Source organism: Colius striatus, chromosome 4 (genome assembly GCF_028858725.1).
Source record: "Colius striatus isolate bColStr4 chromosome 4, bColStr4.1.hap1, whole genome shotgun sequence".
NCBI classification, from domain to species: Eukaryota; Metazoa; Chordata; class Aves; order Coliiformes; family Coliidae; genus Colius; species Colius striatus.
The window spans coordinates 89,503,225-89,530,822 of record NC_084762.1 but is presented as its reverse complement, the minus strand read 5'-3'; the positions used below and the strand labels follow the sequence as shown (position 1 = coordinate 89,530,822).

The 27,598-nt window shown below is 40.9% G+C and overlaps 1 protein-coding gene across 2 annotated transcripts in view; it reads left to right on the top strand.

Moving 5' to 3' along the window:
• The first annotated feature begins 1,101 nt into the window (after positions 1–1,101).
• NDRG1 (N-myc downstream regulated 1) overlaps positions 1,102–27,598 on the top strand; it is a 39,687-nt gene continuing 13,190 nt past the window's right edge. The window contains exons 1-5 of one of the 2 annotated variants that reach the window (XM_061994510.1): positions 1,102–1,204; positions 14,854–14,932; positions 17,567–17,602; positions 24,411–24,516; positions 26,183–26,303. In XM_061994510.1, coding sequence (XP_061850494.1) covers positions 14,870–14,932; positions 17,567–17,602; positions 24,411–24,516; positions 26,183–26,303 — 326 coding nt within the window. In that variant the 5' untranslated portion in view covers positions 1,102–1,204; positions 14,854–14,869. Of the gene's footprint in view, positions 1,205–10,337; positions 10,425–14,853; positions 14,933–17,566; positions 17,603–24,410; positions 24,517–26,182; positions 26,304–27,598 lie in introns of those variants that run through there. The other variant, XM_061994509.1, reaches the window with a different exon arrangement.

Sequence of the window (27,598 nt, the reverse complement as noted above, 5' to 3'; positions counted from 1 at the left end):
TTAATTTCACACTTAGTAATACTTCAGAGTTATTGCTATACAACATGGTCTCCTGTCATTTTGTGGTGAAAAGGGAACCAGGCATTCAGGGTTCTCTTTCGAAGGCCGCACTTTCCGCCCCAGGTGCAGAAGCTGGGTTAGGAGGAGAGAAGCTAATATGCATTTGAACAGCTCAAGCTTTTACAGACTGGGCTTAATAAGCTTATTGTACAGGAGAGAAAACAGTCAGGGGGTTTAGTAGAGTTTCAGAATTTCAGGAGTTTCTTATTTCCTCTTCAGGACACTGCATGGGGGAGAATGATAATATGCTGTGGATTTGATCAGTTTGGGTCACAGTAACCTGCCATAAAAATGAAGTTGTTAAGAGAAATCATACACACGGAGTAAGTGCACTTTACAGAAAAGTCATAGGAAAAGTAGCTCAGGCTTTCAGAGTTTAACCCTCCCCTTAGCGGGTGGATACACAGAACTGTGTATATAGAGATATTCTTTACTCAGCAGGCAAGGGCCTCTTTTTGGAATAAACGATTAGCTGCGCTTCTTGCCAAAGAGCTGTTTGCTGGGAAACTCACACAGCACTTGCAGCACCCTCTGAACTTCACCAGAAACCTGTGAAGAAGGCAGTGTTTTCTTTCTATCGTGATTGCAGTTCCTTCCCAGCGGTCATGTTAATGAGATTTTATAATTTAGGATCTGGCTGGCTTATTTTTATAGAGCAGTACATACGTCTGCACAATTTTGACCCCTTGTGCCGGGACCCCTTAGTCTCAGTCGTTTGCTCAGCCTTTCTCAAGATTGCCGCTCTTTCTGTCCTTGGGAAAACTCCTCTGCACACACCCGCCACTCCTCACCAAATTGTGCGAAACCTGCTCGGGAAGGGGATGTCAGAGACGAGCCTCTCCCAGACACCAGGGCGAAGGGGTGGCGGGGTTCCCCGCTGGCGTTCAGGCACCCCGTGCTGACGGCGCGCCGGGGGTGAGGGCGCTGTGTGCGGCGGGCGCCGGGGGCAGCAGCGGGGCGCGGGGCCGTGCGGGCGGAGCCCCGGCAGGGTGGCGGCCCGCCCCCGGCTGCGGGCAGGCGGCGGCGGCACAGGGCAGCGCCTCCCGGCGGGCGGGGCGCGGGCTATAAATCCGCCCTGTGTCGGCGGCTGAGCGGGCGGTGGTTGGAGTGTGGTTGTGCTGTGGGGACAGCGGGATCGCGGCAGGTAAGGGAGGGTGTCTCCGTTTACTTGCCTATTCACCTACCTGTTTGTTTACCTACCTACTTGCCTATTCATCTACCTGTCTGTTTACCTACCTGCCTGCCTGTCAGTCTACTTATCCACCCACTCCCGTGAGTCTTGCATCCCCTTAGAGGGCTCAGCCTTGCATCACCCTGCTCCTTTTCCATGTTATCGGTAGATCTCTTTTCCCCGCGTCGTCCGGAGCCGGGATTTGCCGGCGGAGGCTCCGGCGGCTCTCGGCGGTGCGGTGGCGGGACAGAGCAATGGGCGGGTGTCCCGAGCCGTGCCCCAGCCCTTCATAGCGCTGGGGGCAGATGCTGGATACTGCTGCCATGGCCAGGGCTCCCTGGCAGCAGCGACTCGGGCTGAGGTTGAAAACAGCTGTGAAACGAAGGCATGTATTTTTCCTGGGGAAGTTGACTGCTGGCGCTTGTTGCTTGTGTGTCTCTGCTCTCGCAGCTCTGCGTTGGATTTGGAGCAGAGGGTGGACTTGACTGGTGTTCAGCTTTTACTAGTCAGTTTTGGTGGGCTTATCGTCTTTGTATGTGGTGATAGGCACCGAGAGCCAACCGTGCTTCCAAGTTCTGACAACTTCAAGGTGATGTTTGCAGTGGAGGCACTGCCACGTACGGGGTCTGATGAAGTGATCTCACTTCTACCAGGGAGGATGTTTGGGTTAATGTTTTCCATTATATTATGGTCTTCCATAATATAAAACTTGCAAGCTGTTTTATAAAGAACACGGGGCTTGATTTTACACCTTGTACCTAGATTAGGATTGCCTTAAGGCATCAGATAGAAGTATTTACAAACTATGTGATTTGCGTGTTTTTCTCCTCAATTGTTTAAATGGGAACTGTATTTTGAACCAAGAAAATGCAGTTGTAGTAGTACAGAAGAGGTCGAAACAACCTGAAACTTTCTGTTCTGGTTCTCTGCAAGGTGTTTTGTTTTCCTCTGGCTTTTTGTCTGTGTCACCAAGTGTGTTAAAGATACACAGCTGCTGAAAAACTCACCTCTTAGGACAAGCAAGGGAAATAGCCTGTAAACAGAAGTTATCGAGTGCTTCAGGTAAGCACGTGAGAAGAAGCCTGACTTGTTGCTTTTAGTCCTGGCTGTTACAGGCATAACTTCAAAACTTCAGTGGCATTCAGCTGGTGCACTTTGAACTTGGCTCTGGGAACATGTTTGTTTAAAAAACGCTGTGCTCTTTTAACCAGAGACTAATGTAGTTTGACATAGAATGATGGTGTTTTTCTCACACATACGAGAGTAAACAGCAGGCAGCTAATGCTGTACAATGTCCTGCACACAGCAAGAATTTAATGACTGTGGATGAAGCAGTGAAACTCAGGAGGAGATGTAGCAAAAGTAAAGTGTTCCTTAAAGGTCTGTACAGTTCCTGCAGTACTAAGAAGCTCTGTGCTCTGGAAGAAGAGTAATGCATAAATGTGTTCAGGAGGGAACTGTTGCATGTTTTGACATGGAAAACAGATGCACTGAAAACAGATTTTAGTGTAGGAATGAGAGACTACTTGGAGTGAGCATAGTTTTTTCAGTATAAACTGAACAGATGCCATGGCATAACGGTTTGGAGAACTGGAGACTGCAACATCTGAATCTGAGTTTCTTACACTGCAGTTCAGTAGGTACTAGATTGGGCTGGATTTCAACTTTGAAAATTTTGAACCAGTTTCTACAATCAGTGAGAGATTAGCTTATCCCCTTGAGAATGGGCACTCTGCATAGTGGCTGGCCTTGAACCAGGCTGGGGGAGAGGGCTTTGGAAGGTGTTGACCATCTGAAGTTTTAACTTGTTTCCCTTAGGAAGAAGGTTCTGTGTACCGATTCCCTATGTTTATTTACCACTTTATCCAAGGTGACATGAGGATAGAGATGTCAAAGTGTCAGGTATCCACAGAATTTGGCAATAGCTAGAGGCAGCCAATGGCATCCTGGGATGCATCAAGAAGGCTGTGGCCAGCAGGTCAAGGGAGGTTCTTCTCCCCCTCTACTCTGCCCTGGTGAGGCCTCATCTGGAGTCCTGTGTCCAGTTCTGGGCTCCTCAGTTCAAGAGAGACAGAGAACTTCTGGAGAGAGTCCAGCACAGGGCCACCAATATCAGGGGACTGAAACATCTTTCATATGAGGAAAGGCTGCAGGAACTGGGGCTGTTTAGTCTAGAAAAGAGGAGACTGAGGGGAGATCTTATTAACATTTACAAATATCTAAAGGGTGGGTGCCAGGAGGTTGGGGCATCCCTTTTTTCAAGGATATCTAGCAACAGGACAAGGGGTAATGGGATGAAGCTGGAACACAAAGTTCCGTTTAAATATAAGAAAAAGCTATGAGGGTGAGGGAGCCCTGGCACAGGCTGCCCAGAAGGGTTGTGGAGTCTCTTTCCTTGGAGGTCTTCAAGACCTGCCTGGACATGTTCCTGTGTGACCTGATCTAGATGAACCTGCTTCTGCAGGGAGGTTGGACTAGATGATCTCTAAAGGTCCCTTCCAACCCTACCATTCTGATTCTATTTGTCTCCTATTGCTGAGGGAGGGCTGCCACATGTGCCTGCCTGTGTTTTGGGATCCAACATCTGTACCACCAAAACCCAGACTCTTAAGTTTTTCTGTTTCTGCCTTGTACAATGGATGTTTTGTTCTTGACAAAATAAAAAAGGAATGCTAAAACTGTGACAGATCATCTGGGTAGATTTGTATCAATGCTCAGTAAAAACAGCAGGATTCTCCAGTTTTCTTTACTCCAATAGGAGATACTCCGCTCTTTGAATATTCCTTTTTGCACTATGACAGTTCCATAGGGAGATTACAGTGTGTCTTGAGAAACACTTTGGCATGGGAGCCTGATCCTTTAGAGCAGTTACAAGACTACTGAGTAATTTGCTTTTGTAGTTCAAGTGGGATTAATGGTAAACTGTTGTGAGAAATTCTTTGATTTGGATGTTTAAACCTAAGTGATTAATTTGTTTGACTGAAGTGCAACATATGTCTTCTTGTGACCAGCTTAAGGGATTTTTGCCAAACTTCTACCTTTCCATAGAAAATGCTGTCTTTTCATTTAACCTCATTAGAGCCTGAGAATCTGTTGCACAAAGTGTGGGAAATACATGTAATGAGATGTTTCCTGCATTTATGGTCTGAAAAGAGACAAAGAGTGTAAACAAATATACAGAAGGGATGAAACTGGCTTGAAACTCTTTAGAAAGAAGACAACTAGAAACTGTGATACTCAGGTAATACAAGTTGTAGTTATGGTGGATCAGTAGTGTTTACCTCACACATACAGCTGGAAGCTTAAGGTGCAAAAGCCACTTTGCTGTCAGGGGAGAGCACAGCCCAGGAAACCAATGTCCTGGATCAGTTCTGTCCTGGCAGTGTGCAGTAAGAGTGACTTTCTCTAGTTGCTTTGGTTTGACCACTTGAAAGGAAAACTTTCCAAAAAGCAGGAGGTGCTTGATGTTAATAGGGATGAAATGCTGGTTCTTGAGACTAGGTTTGACTTCCAGCTGATGGTTTGTTTACATCTGTCACTCAAATCTCAGGCAGAAGTATAAAGAGCCCACTTTGTCCTGTCACTGTTTTGCTAATAAATGGTTTTGTAGGTAGAATACTCTTGAGCTTCAGCTTTTAGGTGTAAATTTTTAAGTCTACCTAATGCCCTTGCAGCCTCCTCAGTGAAGAACTTTCCTGGACTGTTATGTGAGGAGGTCAAGGAAGAAGTAATTACCCCTCTGTATGTCAAAAGTTCTGTCCCAAAAGTTGCAAGTAAATTACTTGCTAGTGCTGGAAAGTCCCAGGAAACATTCTGGAAGTGTTGAAAAGGCTGAGAGTAAGGCAATCCTGTTTTCAGGTTTGGTGGTGCATGTTGCTATGGATGACTGAAATCTGGGTTAGGCCTCTGAGAAATCAATGGCTATGAATATAATGGCTATTGAACCTCGTGTTTCTATCAAATAGTGGTGGGTGGTTTTTTTTTTCTGATCTATGGCACTTCCACAGCCCTGGGTGACTTCATTGGGGCCACTCAGTGGGAGGTAATCCTTGTTGTTTCCCTTTGGCTGCAGAGTTGGAGCAGCAGTAAGTGATCATGTATCGTTAAAGTGTTATTATGACATAATTAAACTTAGTACTAACCATCCATGAGAACCAGTACCATTATTTGCCATTTAATCCAGCACAGCAAACGTGGAGTAAAGAGAAAATAGTAAAGCTTGTAGTTTTCCAAGCTTGACTGGAATGTATGGGGAGATAAGTTTAATTTTACCTTTGGCTAAGGACTGCTACAGCATCAGACCTGTTTTTCTTCCCAACTGGCATGAGAGTGTTGTGTTTGGATAATACCCAGTGGTTTGTTGTCCATTGGGGTGTTCTCTGTGCAGAGGTGCTCAGCAATGAGCTTGCTGATGCACAGCTGGACTGCCTGTGCTGATGAAATTTTCCACAGTTGTATCTGTACAAAGCAGGATGTATGTCAATTTTTACTGAGCTTATTTTGTGTGGCTGATCACGTTTCCTCTGTTTCTTTTGGGTTTTGCTCTACTTCCTTTCAGTTAATTGTCACAATTTTAATACATCTTTTTCATCTGACAGTTTTTTTTCGTCTTGGTAGCTGGAAGTTGGTCAATGCAGATCTTCCTTTTCAAGCCCTGTTTTTAAAACTGGTTATTCACTGCTTTTCCAAGCCTTTAACTGTCTGCTTCCTGTCTGAACTAAGTATAGCTTCAAAAGTATAGCTCTCTTAGCTCATTTTGTGCCATAGATGTGAAAGGCCAGTCTGCTAGTATTGTATAGATGATCTAAAAAAATTAATGGAAAGAGCAAACCTTAGGAGTTAGTGCAGCATGAGAACCAAACTGTGAAACAAATCGTTTCATATACTTTCAACCATCCCTTGGAGATGTTTGGGGAGGGGGTGAGGTTTGCTTTTTTTTTTTTTTCTCCTGTCCTTACCACTTCCCCACCCTTACAACTTCTTTAAGAAATTCTGATCTTATGGGTAGTAAAAATCAAGTGGTAAGAATCTTGAATTGTGGTGCCCCGATGGAGACTTGGTGGGTAAAGGCACTGGTGTTCAAAGCAAATGAGTGGTAATACCTTATGTATGTGTGTATTGGTAGGTATAGAGTATAATGGAAAAATAATCAGCAAAGCAGAATGCCAATTTTGGAGGAACCTTTTATTTGTGAACACAGTAAGCAGACATCCACAGGATGCATGGGAAATGCACTATTAGAGGAAGGAAGGATTACTCTTGCTGTGGGCTTTTGACTTGCTTCCTTCAGGAAGCTCATGTGCATCTCATCACATTAATGACGTACTTTTCCTACTCCTGTAGTTCTAGAGTGCTCTAAATGTATTTTATATGTATTATATGTGTATTTTGTATGTATTGTATGTCACATTCCTGTTAAATTTTAAGATACATTTGTGATCTTGGACAAAGTTGTGACATACTGGGTTCTGTGAGTAGTCTGTGAAGTAGAAGCATTGCAGAGTTTTATGGTGACGCTTTATAGTATGGCAAAGTCAAATTCTTTTTCAGAGGTGGTTCAATTCAAGAACATCACTTTTTTTCCCCCCCATATGTAACATACTGAAGTTTATGGAGTTGTATGTAAAATCCAACTCATAAAAGCTTGGTCATGTGTAACTCTGACCTGTCTTGGAAAGGGGTAACTGTGTTTTCTGTCTGATGTAATAGATACCAACCTGGAGCATGGATGGATGAGGCTTTGAATAAAGTCAGCTGCTGATGCAGAATTGCTTTTTGCTGACTCTGAAGGATTTTAAAAGGCCTTATTTTGAGAAGGGCGGAGTATTCTGGTACTGGATGGTGTTTAGATGCTCCCTCACAAGTCCCATCTGTTGCAATATGGATAGAAGTGTGCTCAGCTCTTAGGAAGATCATAATGTCTTTCTAGGTACTGAGGCTTGCAGGCTGTGAGAGACTGTTACCCAAATCTAATCCCAAATAGTTCAATATATGCAAATGCTTCAATTTGAGTAATTCTATAATAAGACTTGCTTGAAATCTCTCGACTGTGTAAAGTTGGAGTCCCAATGAAGATCTAGAATGCTGAATTTCATCCTAGGGCCTGTGGAGCTCATAGGAACAAAATAATATCCATAAATCATACTTTTCTCCTCAGAACAAACAGAAGCACTCAGATGCAGGGTTTATAAAGAGAACTTGTAACAGCAATGAGCAAATTACTTTAATATGTGGTAAAACAAGTCAGATGTGTACTCAGAAGCTGTAACCCATATAGTGTCAACTGTTGAATAAATATAAATTAAGATACATCATCAGCCCTATCTGTGGTGTTTTGTAACTTAATTACTCATCTTTGCAATGTGACCCTGAAAATGCAAAACATATAAAAAGAAACCACTATATACTAGCAAGAGTGTAACCTAGAGAGCCAGATAACACTTCTCATATCTGAGTATAGTGTGAACCTATCCCTTCTGGGTTAATCTCTTATGGCTTTGCCTCTAACTTGCACAGAACCACCCACTTTTTGAAGCAGTTGCAGCTGGGCATAGGCTATGAACTATTAAAGCATGGCAAATTGAGAATAGGAGGGGGTGGGGAGCATGGCCTGACACTGGTGAGCTACAGGAACAATAGCTTGTTTCTTGTCTGCTTAGACTGCAATCTTTGTAGCAGAAGCCATCTCTTCCATGTTATGAAATACCTAATGCATCTCTGCAGTATTTGTTATTTAATCTGCCCCCAAAGCCGAGTTTGTCACCCAGGTGTGAGGCAGGTGTTAGATTCTACCAGTGCATTGCCTTTAATCTTCATTTAAGGCCTTTATGTCGGCAGTCAGTTAGGAGGAGTGCGATGGGTGCAGAGAAGGATGTTGGGAGGATGTGAGGAGGGTGCTGGGACAGTGGAAGGATACAATCTCACTTGGGGGTGAAGGAAAACAAAGCCCTGGGAACTCTTTCACTCTTTCCACCCTGCAGTGCTGCCACCCTCAGCCAAGAGATGTTTAAAGCTGAAGGACAATATTGGCATCAGTACAAATGAGCATAACATGTTTCCAAATAAACTGAGGCAGCCACTCAGATATAGGATTTCTCAGGAAAGCCACGAGTTCCCCTTCCTCTGCACTGTACCATCATGCTCTGCAGGAACTGTTTACAGTCATGTTGGCAGCAAGCAGTGATTGCTTGAGGAGTGATGTTGGGATGACAGCACTCTTCATAGCCAGAGAGTCCCAGGAGTCACTAGTGTTTTTAATCTCTTTACAAACACCTCACATTATTGGATAACTCCTTTTCACAGAGATATGACCAGAAGTAGTTTTCAGATGCTAAAGAAACCTTCATTAAGGTTTGTAATCTGTCCCTCATGGAGCTATGATGCTCTAGCGTATGCAGCATTAGAGTTTGCTACAGTGGGAAAAAAGCCCTAAGACATTGCATGCTCTAAATTTCCCTGCCAGCTAGGAATAGAATAGCTGCTCATTGTATTATGGGGGACCACAGGGGTGTCCAGCATAGGGGAGATGGGGACTGGCATGTCCTTTGGCTAGCACACCAACCCTTGCCACACACAGTTACTGCTCCTACAAAGCATGGGGGGACTCAAGCTTTCAGAGGAACATTCTTCATTGCATCCCACAGCGGGAGGATTGTGCAAGCCTCCTTGCAACAGCTTTCTTGCTCAACATCTGTGAAGGAGACAGAAGGGTTGCTTCCAGCTCACTGTTTTGATACTTATATCAATGTGAAGCTGCCAGAAGAGTAAGCAGTTCCTGGTCTGAGGGATCAGTGGTTAAAGGCCATGTGCAACAGCCTGAAGCTGCTGTGGCTGAATAGCTCTGCCTGTGAGAGGCACTGGTGCCAGTCACACAAGCAAGAAACTGCCAGAAAAGGATGGGAGACGGGCCTGGGGATCTTGTCTCTCTAATGGCATGGGTATGCCAAAGTGGGGCTGTGGGAGATGCCATGGTCCTGCACCTGTGTTGATCGCTGCTGTCTGTCCTCGCGATTGTCTCTGTGTGGCTTCACTCACCTGTTACTTGACACAGGGCTCCAGTTACGGGCTAAAACATTTCAGTTTCCTAATCAGAGTGATTAGCACACAGCATAAGTCTAAACTTAAAATTGGCTAAAACTTTAATCCCTTCATGGTTTTCAGCTTTGAAAGTCACTGTTATGCTCCTAAAATCCCACTGTTGGGTTTTTTTCCTAGATGCCAGATCTTATTTTCATCTAGAGCCTTCAATAAAGTGGTGTGGAGTAGCTTACAAAGGGGACTGAAAGGAAATAAAAGCATAGTGGTTAGAAACAGGAAATAAAAGCATAGTGGTTAGAAACAAACAGATTAATTAAATTGAATACTGCCAGTGTGCTGTGCTTGATGAGGTCTGAGATGGTGGTTCACAGGACATCTGTGAACTAGAGGCCACCAGGCAGCATAGTTTCAGTTCCCTAATGTTATTTAATTTAATGCTTTGGTACCTGACCCTTACTGATTTGAAATGTTACATTATTTAAAGGTTAAGCTTTCAAGCTTCCTTTGTGTCAGGTTATTAACTTTTAGTTGCAAATTGAGATTATTATGTGTAACTAGAGGTTAAGGAAATCCAGAGAGTCCCAAGTAGTTGGGTGTCTTCAACTTCTGACACTTCCAACTCCAACTGTTTACTTGGATGTTACTGAACTGTCAAAAGTCATCTGGTTTGTTTTTTTAAAGGGCAGGAACTTCTATAAAACCTCAGTTGTGATACTGTGGAACTATGTCAGAGAAATTCATTAACTTGGTACGCAAAGCGCCTCGTGATACCAGTGCCTGTAACAGACTAGCTTAAACAAGGCATAGTGTGGCCAGATTCTTATGCATGAACTGATTTGGATGATTTCATACTGCATAATTTTTAAATGGTCACAAACAGGAAGATTAAATTTGTCAAGTTTATTATAAAATACCTGAAATGTAAACTGCACTTAATGAAAACAAACATGGTGGCCCATAGTCATATGAGTGGTATTAACTGATGTCCACTTGACTCTGTTTAGTGGAGATAAGGTTTTTTTCAGACTGCTCTTCAGTTTACAGTAACCCTTATCTATTTTAGGGCTGCTCAGACTAGTTTACAGCATTTACTGTTGATGACGGGAAGATGCCTAGTTGACCATATATAAGACTCAACTGCTGTTTGAACATCACGGTAACTTTCCTTGCTTAATTGTCAGAGGTTGCTTGGTTGTTTTTCTGACTGGGAATCTTTGCTAATCAACTTCTACAGAGCTTGGGAGGTATCTTAGCTCTCTCTAGCCTTGCCCTCTTGAATAGTGCTTCATGCTGCTGCAGATACACAAAGCCTCAAATTGCCATCTATATCCCTCTTCCTGCTTTGCCTGTGCTCTGAAGACACATGTGGCTTTCAAGGGATAAAGTGCAGAGTAATGTGGCTGGCTTGGAAACAACTCACATATGTAGAGAGCAACACCCTCAGTGAGAGCTGTGACACTCGGTGTCCATGGTCTTCTCCCTCTTTTGCCATTAGACGCTTCTGAGTATTAATTGCATGTGATTAAATCCCCAGTGACTTCTGTCCCTCTTGCTTGCTCACCCTGCAAAGACAAATTCCATCAGGTTGCTCTGATAAGGTTACTGTTCTGTATATCAGCACTCAAAAGGAGAATAATCTCTGCTGCCAGTGTTTAAGCAAGCTGTTTTGAAGAAAATGCTTTCTTTATTAAATGCTCAGGCAGATGGGTTTTTTTGTTTTCCATGGTATCATGTAGATTAAAAAACATTGACTATGGGGGCCAAGTTAAATCCTTTAGTGCTGGCAGCAGTTCTCCCAGCCCTTTGAGGACATAAGGCCATCATGCTTGATGCACTTCATGTCCCAAACTTGGGCAACGATATGTGTGCCTGCAGAAGAATAAAGTTTGAACTGAGGGACCTTTGAACTTTTTTCACTTCTGTGCTTGGAATGAATTCTGTCACGTATATTAGGATTACCTAATGTTTGGTGCTCGTGATTGCAACATTAGTGTCTGAGGCTGGATGGCCTGCTGTGTGGCTTCTTAATTCCTTTGTTAGTGTCCCTGTTGTGCAAAGGCAGTCTGCATATCCATCCTGTACACTCTGTTGCCAAAACAAGGCTCCAGTGATGATTGTCCTTCTAGAGATGATGTAGAGGGACAGGGGATATAGTCTAAACATTTAAGAGCAAAATAACTAGGCTCAGTAAAAGGATTCCTGAGCTACTAGCTTTCGTTTTGACATTTGCTTTGGTGGTTTTGAAGCAGTGCATTTGGGCTGGAACAGGTACAGGAAAACCTCTTTGAAATTAATGAACACAGTATTGCGCAGATGACTTCATCCTTGCCCATGCTGCCCTTGGTTCCTAGAGGCCAGTTTGATACCTTTCCTCCTAGTGGGCAGAAGCAGAGATCAATTTTAAAGCACTTTGCCAGCTGCAAAGGTGCCTGAAACCTTTATGTACAATTGTTGTAACCTTCTGAGCAACAATTGCAAGGGATATCTGGGTGCAGGGTGGTGGGTGTCTGCTGGGTGGAGTGGCTTGCCCCAGGGAGCAGAGCTTGGGACCTCTTGGCAGACTGAATTGGCCAAGGAGAGTGAAAAAAATAAAAAACAAGTTGTTTTTCTGCAAATTGGCAACTTTACACTACTGCTCACAGATATAAACGAACTTTGTCTTTTGAGGACTTCTGTGAGGCAAGTGCTTTCAAATGTGTATAAAGGAATGCTTGTATGGTTATCTATTTCAGAGAGCTATGCAGTTACGTTAGCTTCAAGCTACACTGTCACATAATGGGGGGGGGAGGAGCACAAAGCACCTATTTAGAGATCATAAAATTTGTGCTGAACACGGGTGGTACAAAACCACTTTCCCAGCATCTTTCTTTTTGGAAAAATAAGATGTTTTTTACAGTGCTGTCAGATAGCAGAACTTTGTTTGCCAGCCCTTGTGAATAAATAGGATGTTGTTGCACTGCCTTATCACAAGGTTGTGTCTTGGTAGGAATGTATTCAGGTATTCTTGATGCAGAGTAAGAAAACTCAGAGGTTGGAAAGGCCTGATCTGAAAACATTATGTGGCTCTAAGATCTGGTATCTTTCCAAAAGTGAGAACTTGGTACATGTTGGGCTTTTGTTCATCAGACTTTATGGCAGTCGTGTAATCTGCTGGTCAGCACTTCCTAGTGCTGGTTCTTTCGGAAACCTAGAGCAACAACTTTGAACTATTATGAAAACAGGATTGTTTTTTAAGGCTATAAATGGCATCCATCTTGTTCTTTTTGGCAGAATTTTTTTTTGGTCATTTGTAGTCAGTGCTCAGAGTCCCTGAAAATCTGAAACTAGCCTGTGTAAACAACTTTCTTCTACAAACACTTGTGTGGCTTTGTTCCCTGGGCTGCTTCTTACTGGAAAACTGCAGGGGTCCTGACTTCTTACTTTCCTCTGCTATAGGAAAACTATGGGAAAGGCTCTTGCACCCCTAGTCTCTACTACAGAATTAGGTGCAACATGCAACATTATAGTGATATTTCTGTCTTAAGAAAAGTTGCTGAACTAAAAAAAAGCCATTTAAGTGAGGTGCAATTGCATGTAAATATTTTTGACCTCCATATACTGCAGTAGCATTTATTTTCCCCTCTCTACCATGCACAATTACTCATTGTGTGGAATGGCAGATTGCATAGTTGGCCAGAATTCTGAAAATATGTAACACTATTTCTAAAATGTCACAGGTGCTTGAAATTTTGACAAACTTGTTTTTCGCTTGTTCTGTGACTGAAATCTGTAATGGGCAAATTTACTGGAAAATATCGAGAAAGTCAGAGTAACTGCTGGGGAATTAACTCTGTCTTGATTTACTGACTACTTAAGTACCTCTGTTTCCTTGCTGTAAATTTGGATTACAAATTATTGGCAATGGGGTCGGTTTTGTTCCTGTTCCAGTGCCTCAGGTGATGGGGTGAAATATTCATGAAGCATTTCTTAGCTTAAAACTCCTAGTCTAATTCTTTATCAAAAATCTGCCCAGTTGCATAAGGAGCAAGAAGGGTTCTCAAAATCTTAGCTTTGCATGTGCATGAACACCAGCATTTCTTTTCAGTGCTGGCTTTCTTAATCTGTGTACAACTTCAATAGCTTCTTTGCAGTATCCAGCCATTCTGCAAACTTTCTCACTAGAGCATCTTTGCCCAAGGGAAAGTGTATTGACTTAATCCATGAGGCAGGGTAAAAATGATACTGCTTATACTGTTGGCTCCTGGATACCCCTGTGGGCTATATAGCCCAGCTTGAGCACCACATCATTAACATAGACAGAGTTGATTGGCTTAAATCAGATTTAAGTCCTGAGATGAGAAATCGTGGTTTAAAGAAATTATTTCAATGATGTTCTGTAGTTTTATGCTTATCTTCAGGAAAATTGTGAATTATCCAAGTGCTTGTTACACATAGTAATTCCTAAATGCATTGCATCCCTTTAGCTTGCTTTGAGTACACTCACTCATATACTTTGCTTGAGACTGTTCTGAACTTTTATTGAAAAGTAAATTATTGATTTGTTTTATAGATGTGTGGTTAATAAATTTCCAATTTAGTTAAAAGATGCCCAAAACCCACATGACATGCATTTTTCCAGCAGGACTGGATACGTGACAAACATACTTTGACTTTTGTATTTGTCATCATGCTGTTAAAACCATTCCATTGTCTCCTTCTAGAACTGTTTCTAGTAATTTGTTAGAGCTTTGCAGGGAACAGCCTTCTGCTTCTGCCACCTTATCTTTGTCAACAGAGATGAAAACATACCACTCTTTAACTCCTAATTTAGATTGAAATGGTTGCTGAACTGAGATACCTGTTGGTCTAAGAGCAAAAGACACATTGCATATAGTGCACCACTGGCCTCAGCAGTCACCTTTCCTAGGGTTTGTCTGTGTTTGTGTTCCCAGTTAAGGATCTTGTCTGTCGGAAGCTTTCCTAGAGCAGGATACAGCAGTCTTGTTCTTTTCAAATTTGACAGCTTTCAAATTAGCACTATTGCCTGTATCTTGTTGGTTCAGATCAAGGAAGGTGTTTCTGTCCAAAAGAATGGAGCACATGGATCTGAGGATAAAATGATGCTAATGACTGTCCAGTTTTGTTACCAGTAAAGATCTGAGGGTGGGAGAGGGAATCTGCATCAAAAAAAGGTGGGGGGAGGGGAGGGCGGGGGGAGAAAACCTCAGAGATGAGTATCCAAGCTAATATCAGAAGTTGTTTGTACAGATCTGGCTATGCCTTCTTTCACTAGTGAAACAACAGTTTCCATCCCTCTTGCTGTACTAGTCACTGCCTCATCCCCTTTAGCATTCCTTGTTTGGAAGCTGCCAAACTTCTGTTTTATCTTGCAGCCTTAATATTTCTTTAATCTCTTATTGTGCAGGAGTGTGTATATAAATAAAGCAGAGACACATTTTACAAGAGATTCATAACCTCCTTGCAAAGGTCTTTCAAACTACAACCTGAGACAGTGGGTCATTGGTGGGGGATTGGGTGGACCTTTATTTGTTCCTGTATTTAGTCTTTGATGCAAGCTGAGAACAAATCTCTTTTAATCTTTGCAGATATCAGCTACTGACCATGTCAACAGAGTTCCAGGATGCTCACCTTGCAGAGGTGAAACCTCTGGTGGAGAAGGAGGAGGTAATGATTTTAAAGCTTTTTAGAGCTTATATGTTTTATTTAGGACTGCTGTTTGAACAGCACGTGTTCTTAGATTAGCTCTAACATATTTTATGAAAGAAACAAGTAAGAGAATGAGGAGGTAGAATAATAGTAGATGGGGTTTTATTAAATAATGAAAAACTGAGCCTTAGTTATTTACTGGATTTGCTCTTTGGTCTTACTCTTCTCTAGGGCCAGTGGAATGGTGTCATTTTCTCCTCTGTATAAAAACACCTCTGGGTGTATATAGCTCTTCTGAGTGATGCCAGTTGGGCAATCTTGTGTACATCTGTACCTATAGACTTCTCAATGTAAAGAAACACTTTGCTCTGGCAACTACCTTTCAAAGAGGCACAGAGAGAACCTTTACTTTCCCTCTGGGCACATTGGAGTCTGGAGATATGACTGTACTCCATCTAGTCCTCTCTGCACTGGGTTGTGAGTTGCAGCCAGACTGTTATCAGGCCTGCAGCCAGCTAGGTGTGCACAAGCTGTGGCCTTTCCTCTGCAGTCTAGAAACATCCTAGCTTTTTTTTTTTGCTTAACTTTGTACTTTTTTTCCATTTGTTTTTGCACCATTTTCTTTAAAATTCTGTCCACAGCATATGGTTTCAGTGACTGTCTATTTGGTAGAAGCAATACTCTCTGCTTTGATACATTCATGCAAATAAGTCACTGTAGTAGGTGAAGGAACCTCTCAGCTATTTTCTTGAATCAAGACTAAGGTTTTTCTTTTGTTCTTGATGACTGTAATTCTTGACAGTGATATATATGAATGAGTGATGTTTCTCTAGTTTTCTATCTGCTACTTTCTTCTTTATTCCCTACCTCACTTGCGTAAACACTTCAGAAAATCATTTCCACTTGTGACTGCGGTGCAATGGCTGGAGCAAGTTTAAACACAGCTCCTTTGCCAAGGACATTGCATGAAAGCAGAGCTTGTTTGGATTCCAGTGAATGCAGCACTCAAACTTTTCAGAAACCAAGATCCTTTTGTAATGCCGATATTGTTCAGTGGTAGCATAGCAAAGGAGACACTAGGCAGAAGTCCTGTGGATACTGAAATGCCTTCTCTCCAGAGTTCAGAAATATCTTAGAGTATTAATTAATTTTCCTGGGTTTCTGTAGCATGTAGATTAAAATACAGTACCTTGACAATGAACCCTATGTGCTTTTATTCATGATGTTACCTAAATTTTTGTCAATGTGGGGAAACTAGCAGAGAGTTTGATTTTTGAAGGAAGTTACTTAATGTATTTTGAGAGAGCATCAGGGCAATCTTTTCCACTGATCACATCCAAAGGGTATCAGTGGAGCTGATGTTGAGTAGGTGGTGCACTCTGAAGTTGCATCCTGGCTTGTTGTGCTTAGGTTTCTTCTACAGCTGAGTCTTTATTCCTGAACAGTAATAAGCCTTATTTTATATGCTGTTTATGCAGATGGCACTTGTACTCCTTTCGATGCTACACTCCATTGGGACAGTCATGGATGAAACTAGCTGTGTTGAAAAGGCTTTAGAACCAACAGTTTAGTAAGATTAAAAGATAGCATATTGTTTAAAGCTAAGACTGTGTAAAATGATTTTCGTGAGTTTGGTCAGCTCTTTAACAACTTATTTGTGTGTACAAGGCATTGACTAATTGCCTAAAGATTGTGACTCTAAAGTCCTGTCACAATTATGGGTTGGACTTCAGTGCTTTGAGGTCCAGCATGCAAGACAATATTGCCCAAGCAGCTGTATTGCTTCTGATGTTTTTGTCTTTTGCCTGGACTTCTAGGACTGACTGACCTCCTTTCCAGAATCTAGAGCTTTGTTTTTTAACTCAATACTTTATTTCAAGGTTTGATTTCTCTGCATTATAAAAAGCATTGTCTTGGGTGCTCTTTCCTCTGTTTTCAGCCCTCCAGTGGAAATATGACTTTGACCTCTTCCTTGTCTTTCTAATAAAAGGAAATGACTGAAAGACACGTTTTCCTTTGAAATTTAAGCCTTTTAGACTGTTGGAGCTAGATGTCACCTAGCTCCTTTTCTGGTGGAGATCTTCAACAAGTATAGGAGCTTGTCCATAGGAGCAGTGGCTGGTAATAGGTTGGAATGGACTTCTCCATTTCCAGCCAGCCTTCCAAACATAAGGCCTAATTTTGACTGGGATAAAACCTTTCTTACCTTCCACATCGTGTAATCAAATCCCAGGAGTGACTGCCTGAGTTTTAAGTGTTTCAATGCATGCTGGAACAATGGCTTTCCATCCTGGGCAGGGCTGAGGTGGGCTGTTAACTGTCCTGTAGCTACAATAAACAATGAAGAAAAGTTCAGTGATTTACTGCTCCAACTTGTCCAGTGATTTAACAGTAACTGAAGATGCATCAGTTTTTGTGTTTTATTTTTCTGATCTAGTCTGGGTTTTTTACTGCTTTCATGTTCTCCTTGAAGATTAAGGGATCAATGCTCTTGGGTGAATTTTTGGTGTTCAGCAAGAGACCTTTCTTTGAGTGAGGGGTTGAGACAGGGCTCTTAGCTGCAGAACTGGTGGGTTAGAGCATATGTGCCCAAATGCACATTTCTGTATCTGCAAAAGTTACCTGCACTAATGCTTTAACATCTCTTCACAGGCTATCACTCGCCTCCTTCCAGACTTTGATGTTCAGGCAAGTAAAGCTATTATATTTCTTTTTTAAAAAGGAGGAACTGAATTGACACTTGAGAAAAGAGAAAAATGTGTTCAGAAATGACTGTCTGCTTGCCAGAAATACTGTTACTGTGGGAGTGGGGTCTGAATGGGGCTGTGACATAGCATTGTGAAGGGGACTGCAGGAGGACTCTTCAGACTGAAGCTGAGAAAGTTTCACCCAAAAAGAGTGACTGGGTTGCAAGCAATTCTATTCTTGCTAAGAGAATGAGGTTCTTCAGCAGTAGTAGGGAGAGCAAAATATGCCCCAACACACTTCCCCAATTAATTTGTTGCCATTAATGATGTGTGTGCTTTTCCTTGGAGGAACTCTCTATCTTGATGTGTCCTGTTATACCAAAAGTTTCTGAAAGATTCTCGAAGCTTGTAGAGTGGTGGAAGGTGCTAAGCAATCAGTTTTGCCCATAACATGAGTGATGGTAGCTTTCATATGTTTATTACAGATGTATCATAAGAATTCATAAAGCACATCAGTAAGTAAAGTGGTGGCTTTGTACTTTCCCTGTGTCATGATTTAAAGTGACATTGGAAGGGTCGTAGCTCCCCTACTGTAATATTTTATTGCTGTTTGGGCTTTTGATTGATAAATTGGTTCTTGCTGGTTCTTGAGCTGAGACTAAGGAAATGCATGGCTGTTGGAGTCAGGCTGGGTTCAATGGAGAAGGAAACCAAGAAACCTTGTAGCTGCCTTGATAAAAAGTGGTGAATCCCCATCACTGAGGACAAAGAGCATGTGTTGGGAAAAAAGGCTTGCTGAATTTCTTATTTTTATCAAGAATTATGGGGAGGGAGGTAAGATTGTGCAGGTATAAAGAAAGCTGTGCACAAATGGGAGAAGCTTTCTGTTTGGATCCAGATTGATCATTTGATCTAAATAAATCTGAATCCCAGATTAAGTCTGCTAACAGGAATACTGCAGTATTTTGATTAAGAATCCAGAAGTGACCCATATTTTATTTCTATTCTTAGAATAAATGTGCTTGGTTTGTAAACCATGTGTATATATATAGATTTTTTTTTTTTTTAACTTGCAAGATCTAATTCTCTAAGCTTTTTTGGGTTTTTTCCCATGTTTTGGATTAACTGTCACTAATCCAGAGCAGTGGTTCTTGTCATTTGGCACTGTTCTGCCTGCTCTTACCTTTTTAATGATCTTTCCTTGTTAGAGTTTAATCTTTGGTTGTTCTAGTTCAGGAAGGAAAAATGTTGAAGAGCAGTCTCAATCTGTTGTGTTAAGAACTGCAGCTGCAAAGGAGGCTTAGCTTTGGTCCTTAAAACACAATGTCTCTAAGTCCTTCTGTAGTGGTTTATGAAAGAGGTGGCTTGAAGCTATTGCAAAAGGCTTGATTGCTTAGTCCATTAGAGAAGTTCATGTGTGGCACTGGAGGGCCCAGGACACTCAGGACTGATACTGAAGCTCTTATGTGCTCTTAATAAGCAACCTGTCCCGTGAACCACACTTGAAAGAAGGATGGACCTGGCTGAGGAAGGAGGTGGTCAGTGCTTGGCAGGATGGAACTTCTTTAGTGCTTGTGTGTGGATGTGAGAGTACACCATATTCCTTTCAACTTGTGCTCTCCTTCTGGGGACAGGTTATGCAATGTTGAATTGATAAATTTGTTTCCACTCTTAGTGAAAAATAATGACTGTGAAGTGTTTTGATTTCAAGAATAAGTTTTATCTAGTGATTAAGGTTTGGAAAGAAATAGTCTCTTATTTCATATGCTGTTTTAGACTTGAGTTAAACTTACTTCACTATACAGTGACTTACTTCAAAAATTAAGAAGTGTCATCCTTCTGAAAGCAGACATTGCAAGACATGTTTGTGGTTATTCTTTGGTGAAGTTACCAAGGGATGGCCAAAACAAGAGATAGAAAGCCTACCTCTGGTCAACGTTGTATGTCTGTCTGTGGCACCTACCTGAAAACTTAAATGAAGGTACCCTGCCTCTTAAGAAGGATAGTGTTCCTGACCAAACCTGCTTTAGCACAGTTAATGATAAACTGGTGCAGGGCAGTGTGCCCCGTGCTTCTTTGTGTTGGCTTAATGCCAAACACTTTTTCATTGTATTTTGTTTGATGTATTTGCTTATACTCTAGCTTGGTAGCACTGGCGCTGATGGAGACCTGGCTCCCTGTCACTGAATATGTTCTCTTAGCTTTGTGTTTCAGAAGCAAGCAGTCTATCAAGAGAGTGCCTTCTTGGTAAACAAGCAAAACGTGCTGCCTTGGCATGATGGGGTGGGTTTCCCATGGTCATTGATGGATGCAGTTTGGGATGTTCCAGTGTGTTAAATAGATTTCCTCATCTTTTAGGTTTCTGAAGTAAAAGGATGGGAGTGGTTGTGGTTTTCTGCTTTTGCAGAGCAATGTGACCCAGTGCTACTTGGACTAGGAAGGTCCCTGGGCAGAACTGTCATAATAATCTGCTTCAATACCTGCACCAAATTTTTTGTTACTGTCTTATACCTTAGCAGAGTCACATTTCTGTCTAAAGTCATCATATTTATTAATGTACTCAACTCACGCCTGAACTGTGGAGCCCTTTTCTTAATATTGCGACATTAAAATAGATATCTTAATTCCAAAACAAAGAGAAATACCTGGGAAATACCATTTTAGAGTAGAAAAATCTAAGGGGAAAAGCTAAATAGCTTCAGGGCAAAAAGGATTTGAAGCCCAAGATTGTATTATAACATGAAAAGCTCAAGTATTTTTGGTCTTAGAGACGTTAAAGTGAAAAGTAGCATATGTAGATATCAGTATATTAAATTTAAATAATATGAACTTAAAATATACTGTCTCATAGCAATTTAAGTGATTTAAATCACCTTTAGAAACTTCAAAGCTTCTTCTTTAGTTCTGAGGCAAGAGAAGGCATGTGTGTTTAACAGGCATGATATTATACATTAAATTAAAAGCATGAGACAGTAATTGAGGATTAAGTATATTTGAAAGCTTTAAAATAATCTTGATGGAATGCAGTATTTTATTTCAAATAGAGTAGGACATTTTTAGCAAAATGTGCAACTTTTTCCTTTCAGGATTCTGAAGTACTTTACTTGCACATCCTTTGTACTTTAGCAAACAACTTGTTCATAAACATGTTCCTCTCTCCATGTCTGTCTCAGGCATGGTAGACAGCAGAAGGAATAACTGAGCTCTCCTTACCAACTTACAAATTGGCTCCCCCTTCATACCTCATGACAAAATGTCAAAGAGTGTCTCTTGACCTAAAAATGAAATCTGCTTTAGAATGGATCTACTCCTTCAAACTGAGACAGTATTTCTTAAATTGCACGTATCAGAAGCATTTTAGTGTGTGTTTTTAGGGCACTCGGATAAGACTGCACCTCTGTTTAAAGTGAGAGATGTGAACAGATGGTGTGTTTGTCTTTATCCTTCTATCGGATTAGTGTACCTTGGATTTTTTTCCAAGATAGTGTTTTAATACAAATCAGTTGGTGAAGAGCCTCTTACTATGATGTTGACATTGATTGGGATCACCATCTGTTTTCAGTGCTCTGCATTTTGAAAACATCCATCCCTACATCTCACGTAGACAAATCTCTTGATCTTTAATGGGATCAATAGGGATGCGAAGCTGTTGATTTCTCACCAAAGAAAATGATTTGAATTGATTTGTGGTTTTAGGAGAACCTTTTGGGTATTCACTGTTAAGAATTCACTCTGATGGAAAATAGCACAACCCTCTTGAATTAGGGGAGTCTTGCTGTGGAGATAATGAGGAATTAAACCAATTGTTAAACTGACTGTGATTTATGCCAGTAATTAGGAGTGTGGTCACCCATTGCCTCTGAACTATTTTTAGTTGACACTGAGTTTGAACTACACTCAGGCTTCCAGTTCCAGAAGAATTAGCTGTGGAGGTCAGTGGGATGTGCAGGTTCAAGGATCTGGATATGTCTACCATGAACAGGTTTTTTTATACACAAACAAGGAAGACCCACAAATCTTTAAAAGGTGGTCTTTCATAAGAAAAAAAAGTTCTAGATTTTTAGTGCCATTACTGAAAGAACCTAGCAAGACAAATCTGATGACACAGAATGTCTGTTTAGCTGAGGAGGAACTAATGTTCCATAATGTTCCACTGTATTCCACACTCAGCAGGAGGTATGTAACACATTGCTTATTGTCACTACAGGTGTTCAGGTTACTAAGCTCTTGACTTTTATGCTTTGATTGTATTGATTATATATATACTGAAAATTATCTAGGTATAGAAGGAAGGTAGAACATAGAAAATATTAATTGCTGTTATTAATTACTATATGTTGCTAATACAAATCTCTCCTGGAGTATTTTATAATGACTATACCTATAATATCCCCTTTTCTACCAAGAAAGAAATTTGGTGATGTAAATATGACTGATGTAGGAATACTTCAGACAAAATATTACATATCTAGTTTGGAAAGTACTGATGTAGGAATACTTCAGACAAAATCTTGCATATCTAGTTTGGAAAATACTGAATTTCAAACATTTAAGGTCTTTGTTCTGACTTTAATTTTTCAGCATCTTTTATGTTCTTACTGGAAACCTTAATCCTGGCTTTTAGGAAAGAACTTGCTTCTGATTTAATTTAGAATAAGTTTGGAGTGTTCTAGTGTTTGAAATGATAAAACCTGAAATGAAGCTAAACTTAACAAAACCTGATGGAAACAGCAGCAAGAAAGACTGTACTAATTCCCAGATTTGAAACTTGGCACTTTGTACGCTCTGTGGCAGATACTTAGTTCATCTTTGATGTCTGAGCTCTTTTGAGTAAGTACTTTTCCTGGTCAAACCTGAGTCAAATCCTATTTAAGAATGACATCCTCGCGAATTAGTCTGGTTTGGGTTTTCTAGCTGTGCATTATGGGAGTGATAAGCCTGTGCAGGATAGCAGCTTGTCTGTGTAACCCAGGTTCCTACTTGAACAAAGTAGAATTCAGTTACCATCCTCCAACTTGCTGGATTTATCACCCTGCTTTGCCTAAAGATGGTGCTAGATATGGAAGATACAGTTTACCTGCTAAATAATGCAGTGAGTATGCAGAGGAATGAATCTCTAAGGAGATATAAGCTGAAAATTAGTGTTTTGATGGTGTATAGTTCAGATAGCAGTGATGCTATGTTCAGCTTGCCTAGTGTACAAGGGGAGTAAGGGAATCTTGATTCACTGCTGTAATTGTAACTTAAAACTGATATAATTGTGCAAGTGCAAGGAAAGTAGGTGAAATGTGAAATGATGTAGCCTAGCATGCTTATTTTCAACAAAATGCTTGGTGTATTATATGTGTCAAATTAGGGAGCTGAGATTTAAATCAAACTGCTACCTCAAATCTCTGAAGAGCTTTAGGGCTTTGCTGTGTAAAGGTTTTCCTGGAGACTCTACGCCTCTGATTTCTATGGCATAATTTTTAATAGATTTGACTTTAACTTGCATGTAGCAAGTCAGGCAAGCCCTGAAGCATCAGATAGCTCACTGTACTGAATGACATGGATACATCCTGTACAGTAAATAAAATATTCTGGTGAAATGCTAAGACTGACTATTACACTGCAAGTGTAATGATACTGTAAATAAGTGTCATAAGTTACTGTTGATTTGTGATTCCCTTTATATATGTTGTCAAAACAGATTGTTTATACCCATCTGCAGTGCAAAAGACTTTTCTGTATGCTGTGGCTGTTAGTATGAGCCAAGTCACATCTAACTTACATAGATGTACAATAAATAGAAGATGATACTTGGTCTTTGGTTTGATAGTAAAGATGTACTCAACTTTAAGATCATGAAACAGTACAAACTCCCGTTATGCTGGATAAATAGTAGTATGGTAATACTGTTTCTCTGGTGGCCACCATAATAGTGTTGTGGATATGCTGCTCTGTAGCAAACTTAACACTGAATCACAGAATCTTAAGGGTTGGAAGTGATCTCAAAAGATCATCTAATCCAACACCCCTGCCAGAGCAGGACTGCCTAGAGTAGGTCACACAAACTCATCCAGATGTTTTGAACATCCCCAGAGAAGGAGACTCCACAGCTCATTTGGGCAGCCCCTTCCAGTGCTCCCTCACCCTCACAGCAAAGAAGTTTTTTCCTTATGTTTCTTTGGAACCTCTCATGTCATAGCTTGTACCCATTGCCCCTTGTCCTATCACTGGACATCATTACATTCGGTTTATGCTCATGTCTGTACATAGCAAGCCATAAATCTAACATAAGTGATTGTCATGTTTATTGGGGAAGACTACACTCAAAGCCTCACAACGTGATAAGTCTTCATGGCAAATACAGGCTGTTTCAGACTGCTTTCTTTAGGGAACAGAAGTTATTTGCCAAGAAAAAGTCCAAGAAGAAAAGTATTTTATCATGGCAACTTCACTTTTGCAAATGCTGATGGTTGTAGCTGTAAGCTGTTGTTGGTTTGAGTGTCATTGCGCTGAATTGCTTGCTCTTTTTTATGCTGCCTTTTAATAAGTTTAAAAACCATTTACTGTTCCCTCAACATCTGATTAGAGCTAGTAGCATCTGTAGTCTCCAGTCTGCGGGCTGGAGCAGGATGACAGCTGAATGTAAAATGTTACCAGAGAGCCCTCACTGTGGGGAAGAACAGGATATGTTGGGAAAGAGAATTGTAGAGGACCTTGAGCTGAAGCAGGACCTATGCTCTCTGTCACCACAATCTGCTGCAGCAAGTGTTCAGTGGAGCACTTGGACAGGGCCTTAAAAAACACCTCTTGTCCTTTTCCAGGAGCAAGATGTGGAGACAGTGCATGGCTCAGTGCATGTCACTATGTGTGGGACCCCTCGGGGGAACCGGCCTGCTATCCTCACCTACCATGACATTGGACTGAATCGTAAGTAGGCTTTTTATTTCATAGCACATGTTTCCTTACCACTGTTGTTTCCACACCTTTGAGGGCAATAGGGTGAAGGAACGAGGCTATATGTTTCCCAGGCCCTTGCTTCTTTATATCCATTGCAACCTGGTACATAATTCCTCTTTTACAGTGTTTAATTCTCACATTATTTTCTCCTTATCCTTACAAAATAAATTGGAATATTTCACCTCAAAGGAGTGAAAGATCTCTGGTAGTTCATAATGATTGAGTATAAAGGCTGTTAAAATAACTTTAGGGGATAGCTGAGGGTATATTGCCAGCAGGATGAAAAGTAATTTTGCTGGTGCTTTCTTAGGTTCCTGTCTGATAACCAGTCTTTTGCTGCCATGGGTTTATATGAATTATATTGCAAATCATAATGACAAAATAAGTGCTGGCATTGCATCCTTAACCAGTATGAAGAAAATAACTTCAAATCCCTTTTATCTTATCTATCATAACCAAGAATATAATGAGCTAATATCCAGATCTGCTCTAATTTGTTCTTTTCACTAGTACTGTTTACTTCATACAGTTTGCTGCTTCTTAATCAGTTATCAATAGTTAAAATAAAAACACCTGCAGATCTTTAAAAGCTGACTAACGCTGGGGAGCAGATATTACTCATAAGAAAAAAAGATTTGTTTTCTTGCCTGTTTTTTGTGGAACTGACTTACTTTATTTTGGATTTCTAGTGGATCAGGGCAGAGCTTAAGTTTTCGACTAAGACTTTTTTCTTCTTTCTGGAGTTAGAAAATCTGTCTTTATGGTGAACAGATTTTTCTCTCCCTTTGAAAGGCAAATAAACTTTTCCCAAACTTGCTTATTCTGCTAAAGTTGGTTTTAGCTAAAAGTGGGTCTTTTTATTCTGCAATGATTTTGTTTGTATATTGTAGTTCTGAAGAAATTCAGAAACCTGCACAGAATATTAAACAGTTTTCTAGGTATCACAAAGAAGTGCAACAGAATTCATGCTTTCCATTCCAGGAGGAAAATATACTCCTGTGCTCTACCAAAATTAATATTCCTTAAAAATCAGCAATCAAGTCACTTCAAAGTAGGGGATCTGCAGCACTGAGTATCCCAGAATGACGTTTTTGTCTTGAGCTGCTTTCAGCAGCTGCTCATGTAATGTTTATCTTGTAATATTTGGATAAAAGCACAAGTCGCAATCTCAGTCTTGGATACTCTTTTCATCCATCTGTTTTCACACAATCCAAAGCAAAACGGCCAGACAACTAAATGAGTAATTTCAACTGAGCCAAAACCAAGGATAAATACTCCTGACTGCACTATTTTAGTATTTTAACTTTGCATAAATAACTTTTGAGATCTTAGAGTACCAAGTGCATACTTTTGGTGGGTTCCAAAATAATATGGATAAACTGTAGCTGGCCATGAGAAAGGAGCTGTTCAGGCTTTTTTCCTGCCAAGTTACTTGAAGAAATTGCTTTGTAGCAGGGTTTTGCTGATGTTTCTGTGTTGGAAATAAAGTACTGACGCTTTTCCTGGATTGTAACATATCTCACCTGATTGAACCAACTTTACCCTGCAGGACAGGATAATAAATGGTTTTAACATAATTGCAAACTTACTATTTCCTCTCAGCATAATTATGACATATTTTCTTTTCCTTCTCAAGATAAAACTTGCTTCAATCCTCTCTTCAACTTTGAAGATATGCAGGAAATCACCCAGCACTTTGCAGTCTGCCATGTGGATGCACCTGGTCAGCAGGATGGAGCACCATCTTTCCAAGCTGGGTGAGTTGTCAGGGAAGCAGCCCATGCTTTCAGAGTTACTCTCTTTCTGAAAGAGTCTTAATCTACAGTTGAATTAAAGAACATTTGAAGCAAACATAGTAGCTGGCTTTAGAACTTAAATTCTGACACTGTTTCTGAGGTACTGGAGCTCTTTGGAGCTCTGTTGTATTGTGCCAGTTCACAGTAGACTTTGGGGCAGTAATTCTGTGGTTTAGCCATGAAAGCTAGACTGCTTGTAAAGCAGTTCCTTGACAGATGTCTACATCTGTTAATTTAAATATTGAGTTACCTTTTGTAATGATATCCTGAACACAAAACTAGATTGTTGCTATAAACAAGAAAGGCATAAGCCACTAGATAGTGTCCTTCCTGAATTCAAGGGGGTTTTATGAGGTGACAGCATGGTAGATGTTGGTAGGTAAACTTGATAACTTACTTGGAAAATCCAAGTTTTTAGACAGTAACAAAATGTAGCCCCACAGAATATCACAGATAGCTGCATGCCCCTAAGTGTATATCGATGTTGTGAGTCTTGGAAACCTTATGTACCATTTGCCAAAATGCTTGTCTCATTTACTTCAAGTAAGATAGGTTTTCCTTAAGATTCCCCTCAGCTGAGGAAGGGAGTGGCTGACATGCTGAAGCCAACCCTCTGCACAAGGCAAGGGACAGTTGTTCTGTAAGAACTAGGTATTAAGGAGCTTATATGTACCCTTACTGCATGAGCCAGTCTATTTTCCTTCTTAATTTTTAAGCTGGTCTGATGCTGAGGAGGTCATGATGGGCCAGGTTCTCAGCTAGTGTAAACTGCAGTGGCTGACTTGTCTACCAGAGCAGCCTACAAAGCTATTTCAGTCACCTCTTTTGTATTTGTTTGAATCGTCTTAACCCTTGTGTCCTGAACAGGCATTAACACTTTGGAGTTATCAGCTGTATGGGACAGCCATCATGGTCTATGCTAGTAAAGACCACTGCTTAAAAACATCATGATGACAGCACACAAAGCTGTATTATCTCTCCCAGCTCTCTAGCTGTGAGAACAGGATGCTCAAGTTAAGTCCTAACTGTTGTGGTGACACTAGCTTTTGTTTTGACATGGTTTAGTTTCCCAACTAGATAATCTGAAGGGGAGGGGGGGAAGTAGTTTTGCACTGTTTGTCTTTTGTTTAGTTTTTTTGGAAACTAAAGTAGAGAATCATTAGGTGTAGTCCTAATAGAAGGCAGAGATTTGGATACATCCTAGACAGATGTTCTTCAGCTACTTTGAGTGAATTTTTTTCCATGTGCTGCTTAGT